We start from the raw sequence: 19,095 nt of genomic DNA, 5'->3' as shown, positions 1-19,095 counted from the left end.
ATAGAAACAAACGACCTTTATTGAATTAGATTTAAAAAAGGTAATTAGAACTGTGATAGCAGGATCTATAATGATTACCTCTTAACTCCACTTTGAGGGGTGCTTCACACACAGCGAGCTCACTGCCGAGATCGCTGCTGAGTCACGCTTTTTGTGACGCAGCAGTGACCTCATTAGCGATCTCGCTGTGTGTGACAATGAGCAGCGATCTGGCCCCTGCTGCGAGATCGCTGCTCGTTACACACAGCCCTGGTTCGTTTTCTTCAAAGGTGCTCTCCCGCTGTGACACACAGATCGCTGTGTGTGACAGCGAGAGAGCGACAAATGAAGCGAGCAGGGAGCAGGAGCCGGCGTCTGACAGCTGAGGTAAGCTTGTAACCAAGATAAACATCGGGTAACCAAGGTGGTTACCCGATATTTACCTTAGTTACCAGCCTCTGCAGCTCTCACGCTGCCTGTGCTGCCGGCTCCGGCTCTCTGCACATGTAGCTGCTGTACACATCGGGTTAATTAACCCGATGTGTACAGCAGCTAGGAGAGCAAGGAGCCAGCGCTAAGCAGTGTGCGCGGCTCCCTGCTCTCTGCACATGTAGCTGCATTACACATCGGGTTAATTAACCCGATGTGTACTGTAGCTAGGAGAGCAAGGAGCCAGCGCTCAGTGTGCGCGGCTCCCTGCTCCCTGCACACACAGCTAAGCGGTGTGCGCTGGTAACTAATGTAAACATCGGGTAACCATACCCGATGTTTACCTTAGTTACCAGTCTCCGCAGCTTCCAGACGGCGGCTCCGTGCAAGCGCAGCGTCGCTTGCACGTCGCTGCTGGCTGGGGGCTGTTTACTGGTCGCTGGTGAGATCTGCCTGTTTGACAGCTCACCAGCGACCATGTAGCGATGCAGCAGCGATCCTGACCAGGTCAGATCGCTGGTCGGATCGCTGCTGCATCGCTAAGTGTGAAGGTACCCTGAGTGTCTGTACATATATTTCTTCTTCCTGTGTAATAGATTCCATTGTTTTTTCAGATAAGAGGCACAATTCTTTGTTTCACATACCTAAGAGAGGTTTAGGTATGTGAAACTTAGGCTGGGTTCACACATAGCGACAGCGACGTCGCTGTTACGTCACCATTTTCTGTGACGTAACAGCGACCTTGTAAGTCGCTGTTATGATCGCTGCTTAGCTGTCAAACACAGCAACGCAGCAGCGATCATAACGTCTCTACATGTGCAGAGAGCAGGGAGCCGCGCACACTGCTTTAGCGCTGGCTCCCTGCTCTCCTAGCTACAGTACACATCGGGTTAATTACCCGATGTGTACTGCAGCTACATGTGCAGAGAGCAGGAGCCGTCACACCGCTTAGCGCTGGCTCCCTGCACTCCTAGCTACAGTACACATCGGGTTAATTAACCCGATGTGTACTGCAGCTACATGTGCAGAGAGCAGGGAGCCGGCACTGGCAGCGTGAGAGCGGTGGAGGCTAGTAACGAAGGTAAATATCGGGTAACCACCTTGGTTACCCGATGTTTACCCTGGTTACAGCTTACTGCAGCTGCCAGATGCCGGCTCCTGCTCTCTGCTCGCTTCATTTCGTTGCTCTCTCGCTGTCAAAAACAGCGATCTGTGCGTCACAGCGGGAGAGCAACAATAAAAAAACGAACCAGGGCTGTTTGTAACGAGCAGCGATCTCACAGCAGGGGCCAGATCGCTGCTCAGTGTCACACACAGCAAAATCGCTAATGAGGTCACTGCTGCGTCACAAAAACCGTGACTCAGCAGCGATCTCAGCAGCGATCTCGCTGTGTGTGACGCACCCCTTAAGAAATGTACAGTATGTCACAGCCAGACTCTTAAAGCTAGGTGCAAAGGAAACTAACATTCATAACAGTACCAGAAAACTATAGCGCTCACAAGCCGACATAATACAAGCTAGCAATAATTGACATGTACGGGGTAAAAAGGGAAGCAGTTTACTTGCCTGGAAGGTGCACCAGTCTAGGTGAGTAGATGAATGCGTGTCCTCATCAGGAGCTTCGTGTGGTAGTAAGCTGCAGAGTTTACAAGTGGCGTGGATGCCTGTGTTGGAGTGGAAAAAGTTCCTCTCAGGACTAGCAGCAGGTGCAGAGTATGGCGGTATTCTGTGGGGCGGGGCTTTAAGGGGTGAATATTATTCTTACCCTGTAGGAAGAACGATGTGCGGTCAGAAGCTGGCGTCTGTATCCAGGGGCCCCGGCCGGTGGCTTCCCTGGATACCTGAACGCACGTGTGAGGAGAGCGTGTGACGTCACAGGACTCGAGAGAGGCTACGGAAGCCTGTGGGGGGCAAAAAAGTGTCCCAACGCGTTTCAGAGGTGCAGACGTGCCTCCTTAATCAGGGAAAAACAGGGAAACTATATAGGTATACATATACATATATATATATATAATATATATATATATATATATATATTTATGTTAAAGGGGATCTCTCACCAGGCTCCCCCATCTGAGAGCAGCATAATGTGGAGACAGAGACCCTGATTCAAGCGATGTGTCACTTACTGAGCTGTTTGCTGTCATTTTGATAAAATCAATGTTTTCTCTGCTGCAGATCTAACAGTTATACAGAGCTCATGAATATGAATACCTGGCCTCTAATGATAATCTACTGCTGATTAAACAGTGATTAAAACTACAATAAGCAGCCCAGTAAGTGACACATCGCTGGAATAAAGATCTCTGCCACTACGTTTATGCTGCTCTCAGATTAGGTGGTAAAAACCTGGTGACAGATTGCCTTTAATGCCCGCACTGTGTAAGGCCCGTTTCACACGTCAGTGAAAAACAGTGACGTTTTTCACTGGCGTGTAAAACACGCACATGTCCCTGCGTGTGCCGTGATTCACGGCACACGTGGGTTGTCTAAGTGCAATCCGGGCTCCGTTCTCCGTGGCCCGTGATTGCACTTAGAAAACAACTCACCTGTGCCCGCTCTCGCTCTCCATGGTGCTGATCGCTCCCGCGGTGCAGCATCCGGCCGGCGGTGACCCCCGCAGCAGCTGCTTCTGGGTCGGCTGTGTCGCGCATAATGAATATGCGCGACACTAATGAGCCGGCTCAGAAGCAGCAGGCTGCACGGGCTGCAGAGGACATCGCTGGAGCCGGGTGAGTAAAAATGATTTTTATTTTAAAAGCACGTTTTTTTCTGGCACGTGTTTCACGGATCACACCACTGCGTGGTCTGTGGAACATCAGTGATGCCAGAAAAAAATGGACATGTCTCCGTGCGGCAATCACGCACACGCGGGTACGCCGCATGGAGACACGTGCAGTGAAAAATCACTGACGTGTGAGCAGACCCATTCATTATAATGGGTCTGCGTATGTCAGTGATTCTGGTACGTTTTAAAAAAAGCACAAACGTCCCAGAATCACTGACGTGTGATAGGGGCCTAAGAGATAAGCTAAGCCAATTAGGATGTAAAATGTGTGTCCAAGAAATGCCTATATATCTGAGTATTGATGTAATAAAAGCACTTTTTGGAGACAGAGGGCTGTCTTTGTACATAATTGCTCAAATGTGGCTTTCTGCGTACGTATGTAGACTCTGTGATGTAATCAGAAGCAGACACAAAGTCTTATATGTCCCAAGCTAAGGTTGGGTAACAGTCATTTATTACTATAATGTACAGACTACACAGAAAGTTATATATTGATAATATATAACATGTAAGTTATCAACAGTGCCAGTGGTATACAAATTGTGATCAATAACTGAAAGTTGCTATTTCTCTTTACAAAACTAAACACTCACCAAATACTTTAAGAAAACAGACTTCCAGAACTCTGTTTAGAACGTATTATTGACATCAGAACGAAGAGATATTATCATATAACATATTTTATTAGTTCTATCCTTAACATATACACATGAAACGCCATATACAGATATGTTTCAGTTCTTTCTAATGGTATGAGTTAGATACATGTTGGATGCACATTTCTGAGTGAGAGAAATGACTGCATTTTATAGTCAAAATCAATTGGCCGCCTCTGAGGCTCCTTGTATTTGCGAGACATCTTATTTCCGAGGTAAGTAATCAGGTCACAACATTCCACAAATTGCTCCATTTTCTTCTTGTATTTTTTCCGTATATAATCTGAGTTCCGTGGATTGTAAGCTAGAAAAGTACAGGTTGAATTAAGAAGAATCCTTGTAGAAGACATAATAGGAACAAAGGCACTAAAGTCTATTTAATTGCAACAAAAATACATTATAATTCTGAATCATTGTGCCATCCTTCTATTATTCCTGCTAGAAATGGAAGACTATATTGACAACTGGTTATAAATCCCATATTCAACAGAGCATGTCACTACATTGATACTTATGAACAACTGCTACTAGTGTGCAACTATGCAGGGATGCAGATAGCCTATATAGAATCCAGGGGACTTGATCTCTGATATCACCTATTGGATGCAGCAATCCTAAAAGTCAATATAAAATCTGTATTGAGCTTTGCCACATGACTTAGGATCAAGGGTGCTTTACATGCTGCGACATCGCTAACGATATTTCGTCGGGGTCACGGTGTTTGTGACGCACATCCGGCGTCGTTAGCGACATCGCAGCGTGTGACAGCTAGGAGCGACGATCAACAATCGCAAAAACGTCAAAAATCGTTGATCGTTGACATGTCGCTCCTTTTCATAATATCGTTGGTGGTGCATGCCGCTGGTTGTTTATCGTTCCTGCGGCATCACACATGGCTATGTGTGGCACCGCAGGAACGACGAACATCTCCTTACCTGCATCCACCGGCAATGAGGAATGAAGGAGGTGGGCGGGATATTCCGCCCGCTCATCTCCGTCCCTCCGCTTCTATTGGACGGCTGCCGTGTGACGTCGCTGTGACGCCGCACGAACCGCCCCCTTAGAAAGGAGGCGGTTCGCCGGCCACAGCGACGTCGCAGGGAAGGTAAATCCGTGTGACGGGTGTAAGCGATGTTGTGCGCCACGGGCATCGATTTGCCCGTGACGCACAACCGACGGAGGCGGGTACGCTCACTAGCGATATCGATAGCAATATCGCAGGGTGTAAACTGCCCTTAAGAAGCCAAACCAGAAATTCCACTTGCAGACAAGGGTCTTGCCCTTCCTCAGTGCAAAGCAGGAAATTCTATTTGGCTAGGTGAGTGCCAAACTGTTTTAAAGAGACTTATAGGCCATGCATTTCTCCTTAAATTAGCAGAGGAGCATTGCATGGCTTATTAAGTCTCCTTACGCTGGCTTGGCGCACTGTGCAAAGAGAAACAATCCCCCTAATACCTATTGTGTGGGGGTCGTTCTGACAAGCTGAATGGTAAGACCCAATTGTCAGGAATAATAGAGAAACAACACAGTACAATTCTTCTGGAAAGATGCTTCATAGGATATACAAGTATATACTACAACAGACATGTCTGAAGAGATGACGATCTGTTCTAAGAAACTTGTAAGTGTCTAAATATATTGTTCTATGTTTTCTTACCTTTCAGGTGATATGCAATATAGAGCAGGGCTGACCGTTTTACACTTAAAAATGGATACTTTGGCTTTAGACATCCCACATCATTTAGTGCTTTTATTATAGCAGTAGCTGCTCCCTAGACCATAAAAAAGTGCAAACAGAAATTATTTTACAAGTTTATTCAACAAACATTTTAGTCTTTAGGATAATGACAGCTGGATTCTGAATGGTTGCTATCAGCAAATGATCCACTCTTCCCTTGCAAAATGTTAGAGCCATCTATCCCAGAATTTTTGTAAGATTTGCTTAAAAGGCATCTCTCAGTAGAATTTAGCCTCCTAAACTACAGGGGCGTAACTATCGTGATCGCGTAGGTCAGGACTGAGCCGGGGGTGGAAGGACCAATTTTTGCATCGGGGGTCCATCAGACTGTAGTTATGCCATTACTACATGAGCGTGCAGTTATTTAGAAATTTTAATAAAATGATACCTTGATATCTGCGATCGAATATCTTATGCCAGAGAAATCCACATTTTCTTATATGTAAATGAGCTGTTAAGATCTATGGACCAGACATAGAGCTGCTTAAAAATCTGCCTCAATAGCTTATTTTAAATAAAAGGTGGGGTCTTACCAGTGTGAACCAAGTAATGACTGACAATTTGCTCTCATAAGAACACATAGCTCTGTAGTGAGATATGAACTAACACAGTACAGCATAAGCGTACTTCGCCTCAGTACAAACACATTTGCAGTTGTCCTCTTATGGTGCTTCAGCTTCCATCTCACAGGCAGTCAATATAATGGGGGAGGGCAGTACAGCTGAGCTGACAACACTATTACAGGGCAACTACAAATGTGTTTGTAAAGAGACAAACTTCACTCCTGATGTCTTATGTTAACTCTGCTTTCCCTGTCTGTGATTATGAGAGCAGATTGTCAGTCATTACATGTCTAACACTGTTAACGCCTCCTTCATAAAATAATAATAAAATAAGCTTTGGAAGCATATTCTCTGGGAGATCAATGTTTGGCCTATAGATCTTTTTTTTTTTTTTTTTTTTAAATTCTTTATTTTAAAGCCAAACTCGTAACTAAACATTACATCCCCTGCTCCCCACTGGGAGGCAGGTATTATTACAGAAATGACGGTAATATATATACAAACAGTCAGCACACATATACAATTCCCATCCCCACTACTACTCAAGTCTGGCCCAGTTTACACCTTTTATAAGCCGACCCAACTTAATGTAAGTAGGGAGAAGAGCGAAGAAAAAGAAATCAAAGCCTGAAAAAGATTGAAGGCCTGTAGAGAAAGAGAGATGAAAAGGAAGGGGTGGGAGGAGAAAGCAGGGGGGAGGGTCAGGGAGTAGTGTAGGAAAGAAGGAAGAGGGGGGCGAGGGAGAGAGAGAGGGGGAGAAAAAAAAAAAAAGGTGGATCACGACTCCTGAGGTTCAGAGAACAAGTCCGCGTACTCCGCCGAGTAGGTGAACTCCAACCATGGAAACCATGTCCTATAAAAGTCTTCCTGGCGGTCGTTAATAGAGGATGTAAAATCCTCCATATGTATCAGATCGTTAATCCGCGAAACCCACTGTGTCAGCGTGGGGGGGTAGTAGACTTACAGCCAAGCGGGATGCAAGACCTGGCAGACATGACCAGAAATCTAAGCAATGATCTCCTATATTTAGAGACCGGGAGTTCGGATAGCTGTAGAATAAATAGCTCCGGACCTATTGTCTCAGTGGTACCGGTCACCCGTCTGATTACCTCCCCCACCTCTGACCAAAACCGCTGCAGAGAAGGGCAAGAGCAAAAAATGTGCACAAAATCACCCTCCCCCAGACCGCATCTCCAACAAACAGGGTCAACTGAGGGAAGCATTCTATGGAGTCTGGTCGGGACCCTGTACCACCTAGCCAACAGTTTGTAATTAGCTTCCAACAGTCTGGAACTGATCGAAGTTCTATGTGCCAGCTGGAGGATGGTGTTTCTTTGTGAGTCGGATAAACTAAGCCCCAGGTCCCTCTCCCACTGCAGCAGGTAGGCCGGGGGGGGCAAATCCCCCGGATATGATAGCATGTTGTATACCAGGGATAGTGAGTGCCGTAAGACTCCCTCTCCCAGGCACAACTTTTCGAATCCCGTAGGAGGTCCGGCATATCGACTGAAGCGAGGGAGGGAGTGCATGAAGTGCCTTAACTGCATAGCCCTCCATTCCCCCAGGGGACCCGAAGGCAAAAGGCCCCGGATATCCTCTAGTGAAGGCCATTCCCCCTCTCTACCCAGATGGCAAGCTCTGAATTTGCCCCCCTGAACCCAATTTCTAAAGACCGGGTCCGAGAGACCAGGACGGAATTCCGGGTCACCTAGTATGGGTGACATGGGGGAAGGCACTGGCAAGAGGAGACGTCTGACCTCCCCTCTCGAACAGCATTCAAGAGTGGCGCCAATGGTAGGATGGGATCTCAGAGCAGGCAGGGAGAGGTTCAAAAGCCAGGGGATGGCCGGGAGATGTATTTCCGAGAAACTCTGTTCTAGGGCCACCCACGGCTTTGTGCTGGAATGGCGGCACCAGTCCAATACCCTAACCATGTGCGTGGCCAAATAGTACTTTTTAAGGTCTGGGATACCCAGGCCTCCCCTACTCTTAGGTCTGCACAAGAGAGACCGGGAAAGTCTCGCAGGTTTGTTGGCCCAGATAAATTTGATATGTAGAGAGGCCAGTTCCTTGAAGAAAGAGCTAGGGATCCTAATCGGCAAGGATTGAAAGAGGTATAAGAGATGTGGCAGGATATTCATCTTCAATATTGCACATCTCCCGAACCATGTGAAGTAGCCCTTCCCCCAGTTAGCGCAATCTTTTCTAATAGATTGCAGGAGCGGGAGATAATTCAACTTATAAATTTGGCTAGAGTCCGCAGTCAACTGAACGCTCAAATACTTCAAAGACTGGCTAGCCCACCTAAACTCGAACGCGGATTGTAGCGATGTGACTTGCTCAAGGGGGAGAGATATATTTAGGGCCTCCGATTTTGACATATTAATTCTAAAGTTGGATAGAGAGGAGTATGTTTCCAACTCTCTCAGAAGATTAGGGAGGGAAACCCGAGGGTCAGTATTAAAAAAAAGCAAGTCGTCCGCATAAGCCGCGATTTTATAAGTAGAACCTGAGACGTTAGGGCCCGATATGTTAATGTTGCCTCTGATCCGACTGAGCAGGGGTTCCAGAGTCAATATGAAAATCAAGGGCGAGAGAGGACAGCCCTGTCTTGTTCCATTGCGAATGGGGAATCTCTCTGAAAGGAAACCGTTCACTCTGACTGCTGCCGAAGGGATGCTGTACAAGGAACAAATCCAAGCAAGCATCATGCTCCCCAACCCCACTGCCCGCAGGACCTCCTCCATGAAAATCCAGTTAACTCTGTCGAACGCTTTTCTGCGTCGGTCAACAGAAGCATCAAAGGAAGCCCATCGGATTTAGCCTTGTGTATTAAGTTCAGAGCCTTAGTCGTGTTGTCCCTTGCTTCCCTACCCGTCATGAAACCAGCCTGGTCTGGGTGAACAATCTCCCCAAGCAATGGAGAAAGTCTATCCAAAAGAATCCTAGTGAAGAGCTTCAGATCTGTGTTGAGGAGGGAAATGGGTCGGTAACTAGAGCACGAAGTAGGGTCAATGCCCTCTTTAGGGATGACTACTATATTAGCAGCTAGGGTATCCCTTGGCAAGGGGGCAGCTTCAGAATGTGGGCCATGGTTGAATGCTGAGAGAAATGGGGAAATCAAAATGGAATCCAGCTTTTTATAATAGAGCAGAGGGAAACCATCCGGGCCAGGGGCCTTACCTGTGGGAGATTTTTTAAGTGCGGACCGGTATTCCTCCTCCGAGATGGGCCTTTCCAGATCGGCCGCAGCCTCTGGTTTGAGATGTCTCAAGCCGGAGTCCGCGATGTACATCCGTATACGGCTACGCAATTCCGTCCTGGCCCTCTCAGACCGCCCCTCATCAATTGCATAGAGGGTGGAATAGAAATCTTTAAAAGCGGAGGCAATGTCTTTCGGCAAAGTAGCCCACCTGTCTCCCACGGTGTGCACCTTAGAGACATATTCTCTCGCTCTCTGAGTCCTCAGAGCTCTAGCCAGGGCCCTGCCACTCTTATTGCCAAATTCATAGAAATGCCGTCTACACCTAGCCAATGTTCCCCTAACTTTACAATATAGCAGGGACCACAGCTCCTCCCTCTTCTTGACCAAAGTGGCCCCCACGTCCCCTCCCAGAGACCCCTTGTGGATTGCCTCCAGCTCTCTAATGTCTGCCAGAAGGGATGTAACCTTAGCTTCTCTTTCTCTCTTCAGGCGAGCCCCATGTTTGATGAACAGTCCCCTCACCACACATTTGTGCGCCTCCCAGACTATGCCCGGGGACACCTCCCCCCCCTGCTACTGCTGAAATATTCCCTCAAGGCCTCCCTTATTTCCTGCATTGTCACCGGTTCGTCGAGTAGCGAAGTGTTCAGGGTCCACTGACTCTGCCTCCCGATGGGGCAACCGAGGGATAGAGTTATTGTGATCAGGGCGTGATCAGAGAATGATATGCACTCGATTGAGGAAGCCACCAGAGAATGTAGATCCCCATGTTTAAGGAAAAAGAGGTCTAACCTGGAGTAGCAGTCATGCACTGCCGAGTAAAATGAGAAATCTTTGTCTGATGGGTGCATCAATCGCCATGTGTCTATTAGTTGATGGTCATGTAATCCCCGTCGCAAGCGACGTAGTGCCATATGTGGCAAACTGGACACCCCTTTGGAGCTATCCCTCGGCGGCTCCAACACAACATTAAAGTCACCCCCGAGGACCAGAGTACCCTCAGAGAATTCCTCTATCTGCTCAAGGTAACGCAGCAATGTGGTGCATTGACCCGAATTTGGCAAGTAGACCGCCACAAAAGTGAAAGTCTGAGTAGCAATGCGTCCCTTGAGCATCAGAAGCCTTCCCTGATCATCCGATCGAGAGTCCAACAGTTCCCATGGGAGCGTACTGGACACTAAGATGCTCGTGCCCCTGGATCTAGAGTCAGGGGAGGGTGAATGATGCACTACAGGAAACCTTCTATCGGCTAGTTTGTATGGTTTTGCCTCACAGTAGTGTGTTTCTTGGAGGAAAGCGACCTGAATTCGGTTTCTCCATAGTAGGTTCAGGAGAATAGACCGTTTCTCCGGCTGTGAAGACCCTTAACATTCAGTGAGCCCACCCGAAGCTCGGCTTGTCTCTGCTTCGTCATACTCCGTCACTGACCTCTGGAGGGACGAACCACAAATTACAAAAAAAAAAAAAAGGAGAAATAAGAGGGGGAGGGGAAGGGGGGGGAAACGGATGAGTGGAAGAGGGGGGGGATGGAGAGGGTGTAGGCAAACGAGAGCAGAGACCCTTTAGCAGGGGAAAGAGAAAGATGTAGAAGAAAGAGCAGAAAGTGGAAAGGCAGAGAGTGGAAAAGCAGCTGTTCTGCCGCTCGCAGTACCAGGGACCAGCCCAGAAACTGCTTAGGGATAGTTAGGGACAAGAACTGACATGTGGCCAGAGCTCCAACCCGCGCCTCACTTATATATGCTTGATGACCCAGACCCCAAACAACCGGGGAGGGTCTGTCAAATTAACCTCCCGCGGACCCCCCCACCCAAGACGGAAATGCAAGACCCCCCTCCCCCGCCCACCCCCCCAAACGACCCAACGTCAACAGATTAAAGTTGCCATGAACGTAAGTCAGTACGCTGTGGTCTGTTGGGTCAGTCGTACGGCCAGGACTCTTGCCATCAGAACGAGGTGGTCAGAGGACACCCCCAGGCAACCCCCAACCATACTCCTCTCCCGACCATTCAGCCACCACTTTGGTCGCTTCCCCGACCTATTAACACCCGAGAGATTTCATGTCCCTCAAAGATCATCATAGTGGGAAGATTGGATGCCATCCCTCCTCCTTCGCCGTGCCGTTGTGGCCTGAGGTTCCCACTCCATCCAGTCCGGGATTGAGCAGTCTGGTATTCCAAGAAAGTCATACAATTTTGAAAGCTCCGAGTGTCTCCTCAATGGGAACACGGAGTCCCCCTTGCGGACAATCAAATGAAAGGGGTGGCCCCATCTGTACGAGGCACTTGCCTCTTTGATTTTGAGCAGGAGGGGGTGAAGCAGCCGTCTCATGTATAGTGTGCGGCTGGAGACATCCGGGAATAGCTTCACCACAGCCCCATCTACTTCCACAGAGCCATGCGACCAGGCTCCCTGAAGAATCCTCTCTCTGTCCCCATAATAATGCAAGCGACATAATACATCTCTGGGGAAGGAAGCAGATTTGGGGCCAGGCCTTGCGACCCTATGAATTCTGTCAAAGAGATAGGGGGCCTCAGGGGGGCGATCAGTGACTCGATTGAATATGGATAAGACTTTGGTGCGCAGCAGATCTTGGGGCCAGTCCTAAGCGATACCCTTCAGCCTTATATTGTTTCTCCTGCCCCTGTTTTCTTGATCGTCCAATAGCAGAGCAAGCTCCCTAATGCGGGCATTAGAAGTCTCACAGTCCCGTTCAATCCTCTCCATTCTACCCTCCAGGGACTCCTGTGCTTGCTCTGTTGCCTCTATTCTATCTTCCAGCACCACCATTTCCTCCCTCAGGGTAGCCAGCGCCATCTGCTGGGAGGATTCTATTCTGGCCACTACATCCTCCAGATCTTTTTTGCTGGGGAGGGCCAAGATAAGCTCTCTCAGAGCCTGCAGGTCATCCCGAGGGGGGCCGGGGGGCTGGTCCGGTCGCCTGCCATCAAGGGGCATTCTGCTTGCCCCAGAGGAGGAGGGGTCCCTGGGGTGCAGAGGAACACAGGAACTCCCATCTCGGGTGATCCCCCGGATGCTGAGGCCTCCTCTGCCTCCCCAGTATCATGCTGTGTGGCCGGGCCTGTGGGTCCCCCCCTCCTCCATGCTTCTGTACCTGGGTCTGCCGCCGCTGGTCTCCCCGCTGTGGCGTTCGCCCGTTTCTCCCCTTCACCAGACACCCGTGCTGCTGCAGAGGCTGTGGGCGGGCGTCGGGTCGCACCAGGGAAATCCCCAGCCGGGGAACGCTGCTGAGACGCCGGCGCCATCTTGTCCTGGGCCGCTGGCGGGAGCTCCCGGCCCGGCACCGCCAAGAATCTGGAGAGGCTCCCCTGGGACTTCTGGCCTGCCCCGGGGGATGCGGAGGCGGGAGCACCGCCCGGTCTTTTCTTGGGGGGCATCCTGGATGAGAAGGGGCCGCGGAAATCTGTATAATAAAGCCGTGGGCGCAGGAGCTCTGGAGGTAAGCTTCCTCACGCCACCATGTCTAGGACACGCCCCTGGCCTATAGATCTTAACAGCTCATTTACATATTAAGACGAAGATCTATTTCTCCATAATAAGACAACAGATATCAAGGTATCATTTTATTCAGCTTCCTATGACCTACATGCCCATATAGATGGCTTAGGAGGGTTGATTTTACTGACAGGTTACCTTTAACCCCTTACGGACAAGGCCTTATTTGGCCTTAATGGCCAAACGTTGTTTTTTTTAAGTATTCTACTTGCCATATCTTTTTTTTTATATTTTTTTTTTTACTCTTTTTGTTCACATATTCGTATGAGAGCTCTCTTTTTTTCTTGTTATGAATGGGTTAATTTACATTTAACAGTGTCACCATTTTGTGATACATATAACTTAATACCTAATGTAGCTTTTATTAACTCTTTATAGTGGTGAGCGAACCCGCAGATGATCAGGTCCGGTGGGTCCGGATAGAAATTGGAGAAAAAAAAGATCCGTTTGGGCCCGGACTTGAACGCAAATATCTGCCCGGATGCCAAACCCCATAAAAGTCTATGGGGACCCGAACAGCCTGGAAAATAAAGGGTTAAAGTAGGAGCAATATACTTACCGAGCCTCCCGTGCAGCTGTAATGCTACTTCCGGGTCTGCTTATCAGTGCTCATATACCGTGTTTTTCCAAAAATAAGACACTGTCTTATACTTTTTTTGCCCCCCAAAAAAGCACTAGGGCTTATTTTTGGAGGAGGTCTTATTTTTGGAGAAACATGGTTGGAGTTAAGATTACCCCCCAAAAAATGCAGACACCCCACTTCCCAGGAGACTCATACTTACCAGAACCGGACGTCTGCGTGGCTCCCAGGTCCTCCCTGTGAGCTCCGGTGGGTGCTGCACGCCATCCTCCCCTGCGTCTGGGTGACTGACACTGACACACACACAAACACTCATTATATCCAGCGTCATAGAATACTTCTAGCCGCAGGGAATGATGGGAGGAAGTCACGTGTCCGGCCCGCAGGTCCTGTAAGCTAGCATTCTTGCGCTCCACTGCACAGCCTCTCAGGATTCTGCCAGCCAAAAAAAATCGGTGTCGCTGGATGTGGTGAGTATGTGTGTGATGCGATGTGTGTGTAATATGATATGTGTGTGCGATCTGATTGTGTGTGTGTGCGATCTGATTGTGTGGGTGTGAGCTCGGATGTTTGTGTCCGAGCTCACAAGTGTCCTGCAGTATCTGTAACTTTTTTAGCTGCACGGACACTTCATTATTGAACCGCGACTAGGGCTTATATTCGGGTGAGGGTTTATATTTAAGCCTTGCTCCGAAAATGCTGAAAATCCCTGCTAGGGCTTATTTTTGGGGGAGGGCTTATTTTTGGAAAAACACAGTATATTCACTGCTTTCCCCGACCACCGGCGGCACTGATTGGTTGCCGGTATACCACACCCCCACCCTCTCTAACAGCCCATGTGATCTAACACTCTCAGCTCTGCTGCATATGACACGCTCAGCTTTGCTGCATCTGATATTTTCAGCTCTGCTGCATCTGACAATCTCAACTCTGCTGCACCTGACACTCTTTAGATGCGCTGCTGCTGTTGGAACATATGGAGGTGTTACCAGAGTTCAAAACCTGCAGGTATCCAACACTTGTGAACTGAGCTAAACTCAGGGACGTCACAGCTCTCAGCTGTGGCTTAGTCAGTCTCTGCCTGGAGTCGCAGCAGAGCAGTCATGTTCTACCCTGCTGCCACTCCAGTATGTAGCACAGTTGGAATCATTGTGGGACGTCGTGTTTGTGGATTTACGCCGGACCTGGGTATGTTGTGGCAATAAAAAAAATTAAAAGAAAGGATTTTTCTTGGTGTTTCAGTTTGTTTTTTTGACTTCTAAGATTAGTGATGGGAATCTCATAAACCTTTACCTATCACTAATTCTGGGCATAGTGACAGCTATGTGCTGTCATTAAACCCTATTACCCAGATTGCCACCACACCAGGGAAATCGGGAAGAGCCTAAAGAGGTAAAGCGCCTGGATTGTTACATCTAATGGATGCAACATTTCCGGGGTGGCTGCAATTCTTAGCCTGGGTGGTCCCAATAACTATGGTCCTCACCAGGCTGAGAATACCAGCCACAAGCTGTCGGCTTTTTCTTGGCTGGGTAGCAAAATAAGGGGGTCCACATGTCGCTTTTTTACATTTATTTATTTAAGTAATAATAATAATAATAATAATAATAATAATAAAAAACAAAACAAAACATGTGATTCCTCTTATTTTGATACAGAGCCAAGATAAGCCCAAGGCTGGGGGCGGCAGCTTGTAGTTGTGTCTTTATCTTGGCTTATCTGTGGTGGTATTGGTATACAAGGGGGACCCTATGCTATTGTTTTTTTATTTATTTATTTATTTATTTTACACTGCAGTTTAAGGTCACAAATAGTGCCTGTGATTGCAGCCAATCACATGCGCTGTTAGAGAGGATGGAGGAGTGGTCTACAGGCAGTCGATCACAGCCGCCAGTGGTCGGGGAAAGCACTGAATATGTATGAGCACTGATGAGCGGACCCGAAAGTAGCGTTACCGCCGCGGGGAGGCTCGGTAAGCATATTGCTCTTGCTTTCATTTAAATGGTTTTTATTGATTTTTAAATGTTGGGTAGGGTATGAACTGGAAAAGTATGGGGACACAGAAGGCAAAATTTAAGGATGGTGATTACATGGGGAAAACGGGGGAAAATAAATAAACAAAGCAATTTACATAGAAAGATCAGAACTTTTTCCTTTTGTTAAAAGTTTGTTAATCTGTGTGAGTATTTTTACAATTCTTCTCTCTTAGAGCCAAATTATATTCAAATGTATTAAGGAGGGTGTGAGGGGAATCCGGAGATATGACGATAAATTATGATATTCAGTCATGTCAGTCAGCCCTCCTGATGTCACCCCCCCTCCCTTCTCTCACAGAGATCCTTCTCAGATGCCAACATCTGGAAAGGTGTCAAATCCCAGTACACATCCAAAGGCAATCTCCTATGATATGGAGATTAGGTGTCTTGGCAGGCCTTTACAACAAAGAGAGAGGAAGACCCCCTGGGGGGTTGTGTCCATTCATCAAAGAGAGTGGACAGGGACTTGGCAAAACCAAAAGGAAGCTAGTCACAGCAGGAGAGCATACTGCTGGCTCCGTAATATCATACACGGTTATGATATTACCGTGCGTCTCAGCCATACACCCCCTACATCGTTAGAATCGGGACTTCGAGCCGAATCTCTGCATATCCTCGAAGTCAATGTGGCGCCCTGGGGCGGCGAGATATAGAGAACTGCTAGTAGGAGTCCGGTAAATGAGTCGTGCTTGGACTCAAAATGCAGAGGGGACCTGGGCGGATCTGATGACACCAAAACCGTCCCGATCGGACCTCCCAGTCCGGAGTTGCGAGTAATAGTCCCTTCTGGGATATTATTTTGACTCAAGGCAGGGGGAGTGGCAGTGCTTCCCTCTGAGGTCACGAAGGTAGGAGGGGACAGGGATTCGGCCAGGTTGATAACCACAGTTCGGACATTTTAGCTTGTTCTTTTGCCGAGGGTCACGTGTGGATACACCTGTGGGAAAAGTTCCTGGAAACCTGGTCTAACAGCACCTCCCTGTGGCCAGACGCACAAGGTAACTGCTTGAACTGTATGCCTCTTTGTAACCCATACCTTGCCTGTAAATGTACTCTGACCTAACTGTATATTCTGTGGATTCCCTATTGTACATATTGTAGTTTCTAGTGTGGCTTAGGCCGATTAAATTATATAATTAATCTTGGGCTGGGCTGTTCTGTTATCTTGATCTTGAATCCCACGTCGGTGTGTTCGGTTAATGGTTACCGTAAATCGGTTGGTGGCAGCGAGTTTGTGCCAAGGATCATTGTGGGGTGGCCAGTGAGATTCGGGGAGGTTTTTATATATTCCGTCCGCGGAGGTCGGGGGAATATATACCCTACTCTCTCACCGGGAGCAATTCAAGCATCGGCACAGTAGAATAGCGGCCTCCTTGCTTATTGTCGGGCAATTCCATAATTGGCCTGACAATAAGAGGGGCGCTAGAGAGCGCATCTTGTGCTCTGTCTGTCGGTCGGGAGGTATAAAGGAGGGGTGTGACTCCCGCTTGTTACCCTCCGATCGTGACATAGGGAAACTCTTATTATATTATAATATTATATTCACTATCATCTTTATTAATATGAATCACTTATACAGTATATGAATTGTTAGGTTATTTGAATTTTGGCCCTTCTATTTTTACACATAATATATATATGCGTTTTACACCATTCACGTCACTCTATATATTTACACCGTGTGCAGAATTATTAGGCAAGTTGTATTTAGAGGATTTTTTTTTATTGATCGACAACTATATTCTCAATCAACCCAAAAGACTCATAAATATCAAAGCTTAATATTTTTGGAAGATGGAGTGGTTTTTTTTTAGATTTGGTCTTAGGAGGATATCTGTTTGTGCAGGTAACTATTTCTGTGCAGAATTATTAGGCAACTTAATAAAAAACAAATATATTTCCATCTCACTTGTTTATTTTCAACAGGTAAACCAATATAACTTCACAAAATTTAGAAATAAACATTTCTGACATGCAAAAACAAAACCCCAAAAAATTTGTGACCAATATAGCCACCTTTCTTTATGATGACACTCAACAGCCTACCATCCATAGATTCTGTCAGTTGCTTGATGTGTTTACGATCAACATTGCATGCAGCAGCCACCACAGCCTCCCAGACACTGTTCCAAGAGGCGTACTATTTCCCCTCCCTGTAGATCTCACATTTTATGAAGGACTAAAGGTTCTCTATGGGGTTCAGATCAGGTAAACATGTGGCGCTCCTGACCTAGTCAGGCACCACTGAGTACTGCACCCACGCTGGGACAGTGCTTCCAGGTAACTCCAAAGGCCAGAATGAGGTGTGTACGCACAGACACATAGCAACCAGGTCTCCCACACCATTAGATGGGACCCTTGGGTAGCCTCTGAGAAGATTAGCCTTCAATTCTTGTCAAGGGGTGTAGTGGAGGGGCTGGAAGCTAAGCTGCAGAGGCTGTCAGGAAAGAAGTGGAGCGAGCCAGTCTGGTAGCAGTGAGCGGCGGTTGCTAAGAGACGCAGACGTACGCACACGCTAGTCAGACCCTGCACGTGAAGTAGACGTTAGCGGGGGAGAACGGTTACCAGTGAGTCAGTCAGAAAGACACCTGGAGAGAGGCAGTCGAGTATGGGGACTGCTGGTGACTAGGCACGCATGGGGAACAGGTCCCTAGAGTAGACGTCCATTTATTGATCTGCTAAACCTGCCGGTGAGGGGACTAGAGGTACCTCACCAACCATACAGAGTCCGAGCCTCAGCAGCAACGCGGGGACCCATAAGGAGACAGAGTTTGAGGCCATCTTACCTGGTCCATGCTGCCGGCAAAGGGAGAAAAGGCAGTAGCGACTCCCTGGATAGACCCCACGGTACTTCAAGTTAAGGGTTATCCGAACAAAGAAGTGCTAGGAAGGCGAGTTAATGGTTACCCTGAGATCATAGAAAGAACAAGAACTGGAGCATTCAGAGGGCTATTTATAAAACATCAAAAACTTTATTGCATATGAATTTAAAAGTAGGTTTCAATTGTTACAGATTATATAAAGGTGCTATTAACGGACAAAGGTGAAGGACCACATAAAGTTTACGTACGAAGGTGCACAGGCCGCGCCCATAGCGGTCCCCCGCCTCTGCAGATAGAATCTATCCTTAAAGACGAAGAAATTGTGGGTGAGTACATAGTCAAGAAGTTCAAGGACCAGCTCACAAATCCGTCCATCCCAATTGCTCATGCTCAGAAAGAAACGAGCTGCTCTCAGACCATCGTCATGGCTGATGCATGTGACCTCTTATTTAAGGTCCTTGAACGGCATTTTCTTTATACCTTCCCTGATGAAGCCAGACATAACTCGTGTTGCGAAACGCGCGTAGGAAGGCTCCTTTTCACTGGTGTGGGATGCTTTGGTGACCACCTCCATTATCATGTGTAAGTTCTGGGACTGTTATTCATTCTTTTTCATGTGACTGGCTGCGCTTTGGTACCTCTGCCCTGTTCTAATGGTCTCATGCTGATTTGGCTGTACATTTCTATATACCACGTCAGGATAGAGGCGCCATATCTGCTAGCCAGCTATTAATAACTACCTATTACCTCTGGTCCCTCTTAGGATTACTTCCCCCTATTAGGGT

At 47.7% G+C, this 19,095-nt stretch overlaps 1 protein-coding gene across 3 annotated transcripts in view; it reads right to left on the bottom strand.

The window, feature by feature from the left end:
• Positions 1 to 3,644: 3,644 nt before the first annotated feature.
• The window catches only part of AK9 (adenylate kinase 9), a 212,329-nt gene continuing 196,878 nt past the window's right edge, over positions 3,645 to 19,095 (bottom strand). For all 3 annotated transcript variants that reach the window (XM_075340057.1, XM_075340058.1, XM_075340059.1), the window contains 2 exons: positions 5,511 to 5,625; positions 3,645 to 4,157 (listed from right to left, as the gene is read on the bottom strand). In XM_075340057.1, coding sequence (XP_075196172.1) covers positions 3,955 to 4,157; positions 5,511 to 5,625 — 318 coding nt within the window. In that variant the 3' untranslated portion in view covers positions 3,645 to 3,954. The remainder of the gene's footprint in view (positions 4,158 to 5,510; positions 5,626 to 19,095) is intronic.

Source organism: Anomaloglossus baeobatrachus, chromosome 3 (assembly GCF_048569485.1).
Source record: "Anomaloglossus baeobatrachus isolate aAnoBae1 chromosome 3, aAnoBae1.hap1, whole genome shotgun sequence".
In the NCBI taxonomy this organism is placed as follows: Eukaryota; Metazoa; Chordata; class Amphibia; order Anura; family Aromobatidae; genus Anomaloglossus; species Anomaloglossus baeobatrachus.
This window is presented reverse-complemented; position numbering and strand designations above follow the sequence as displayed.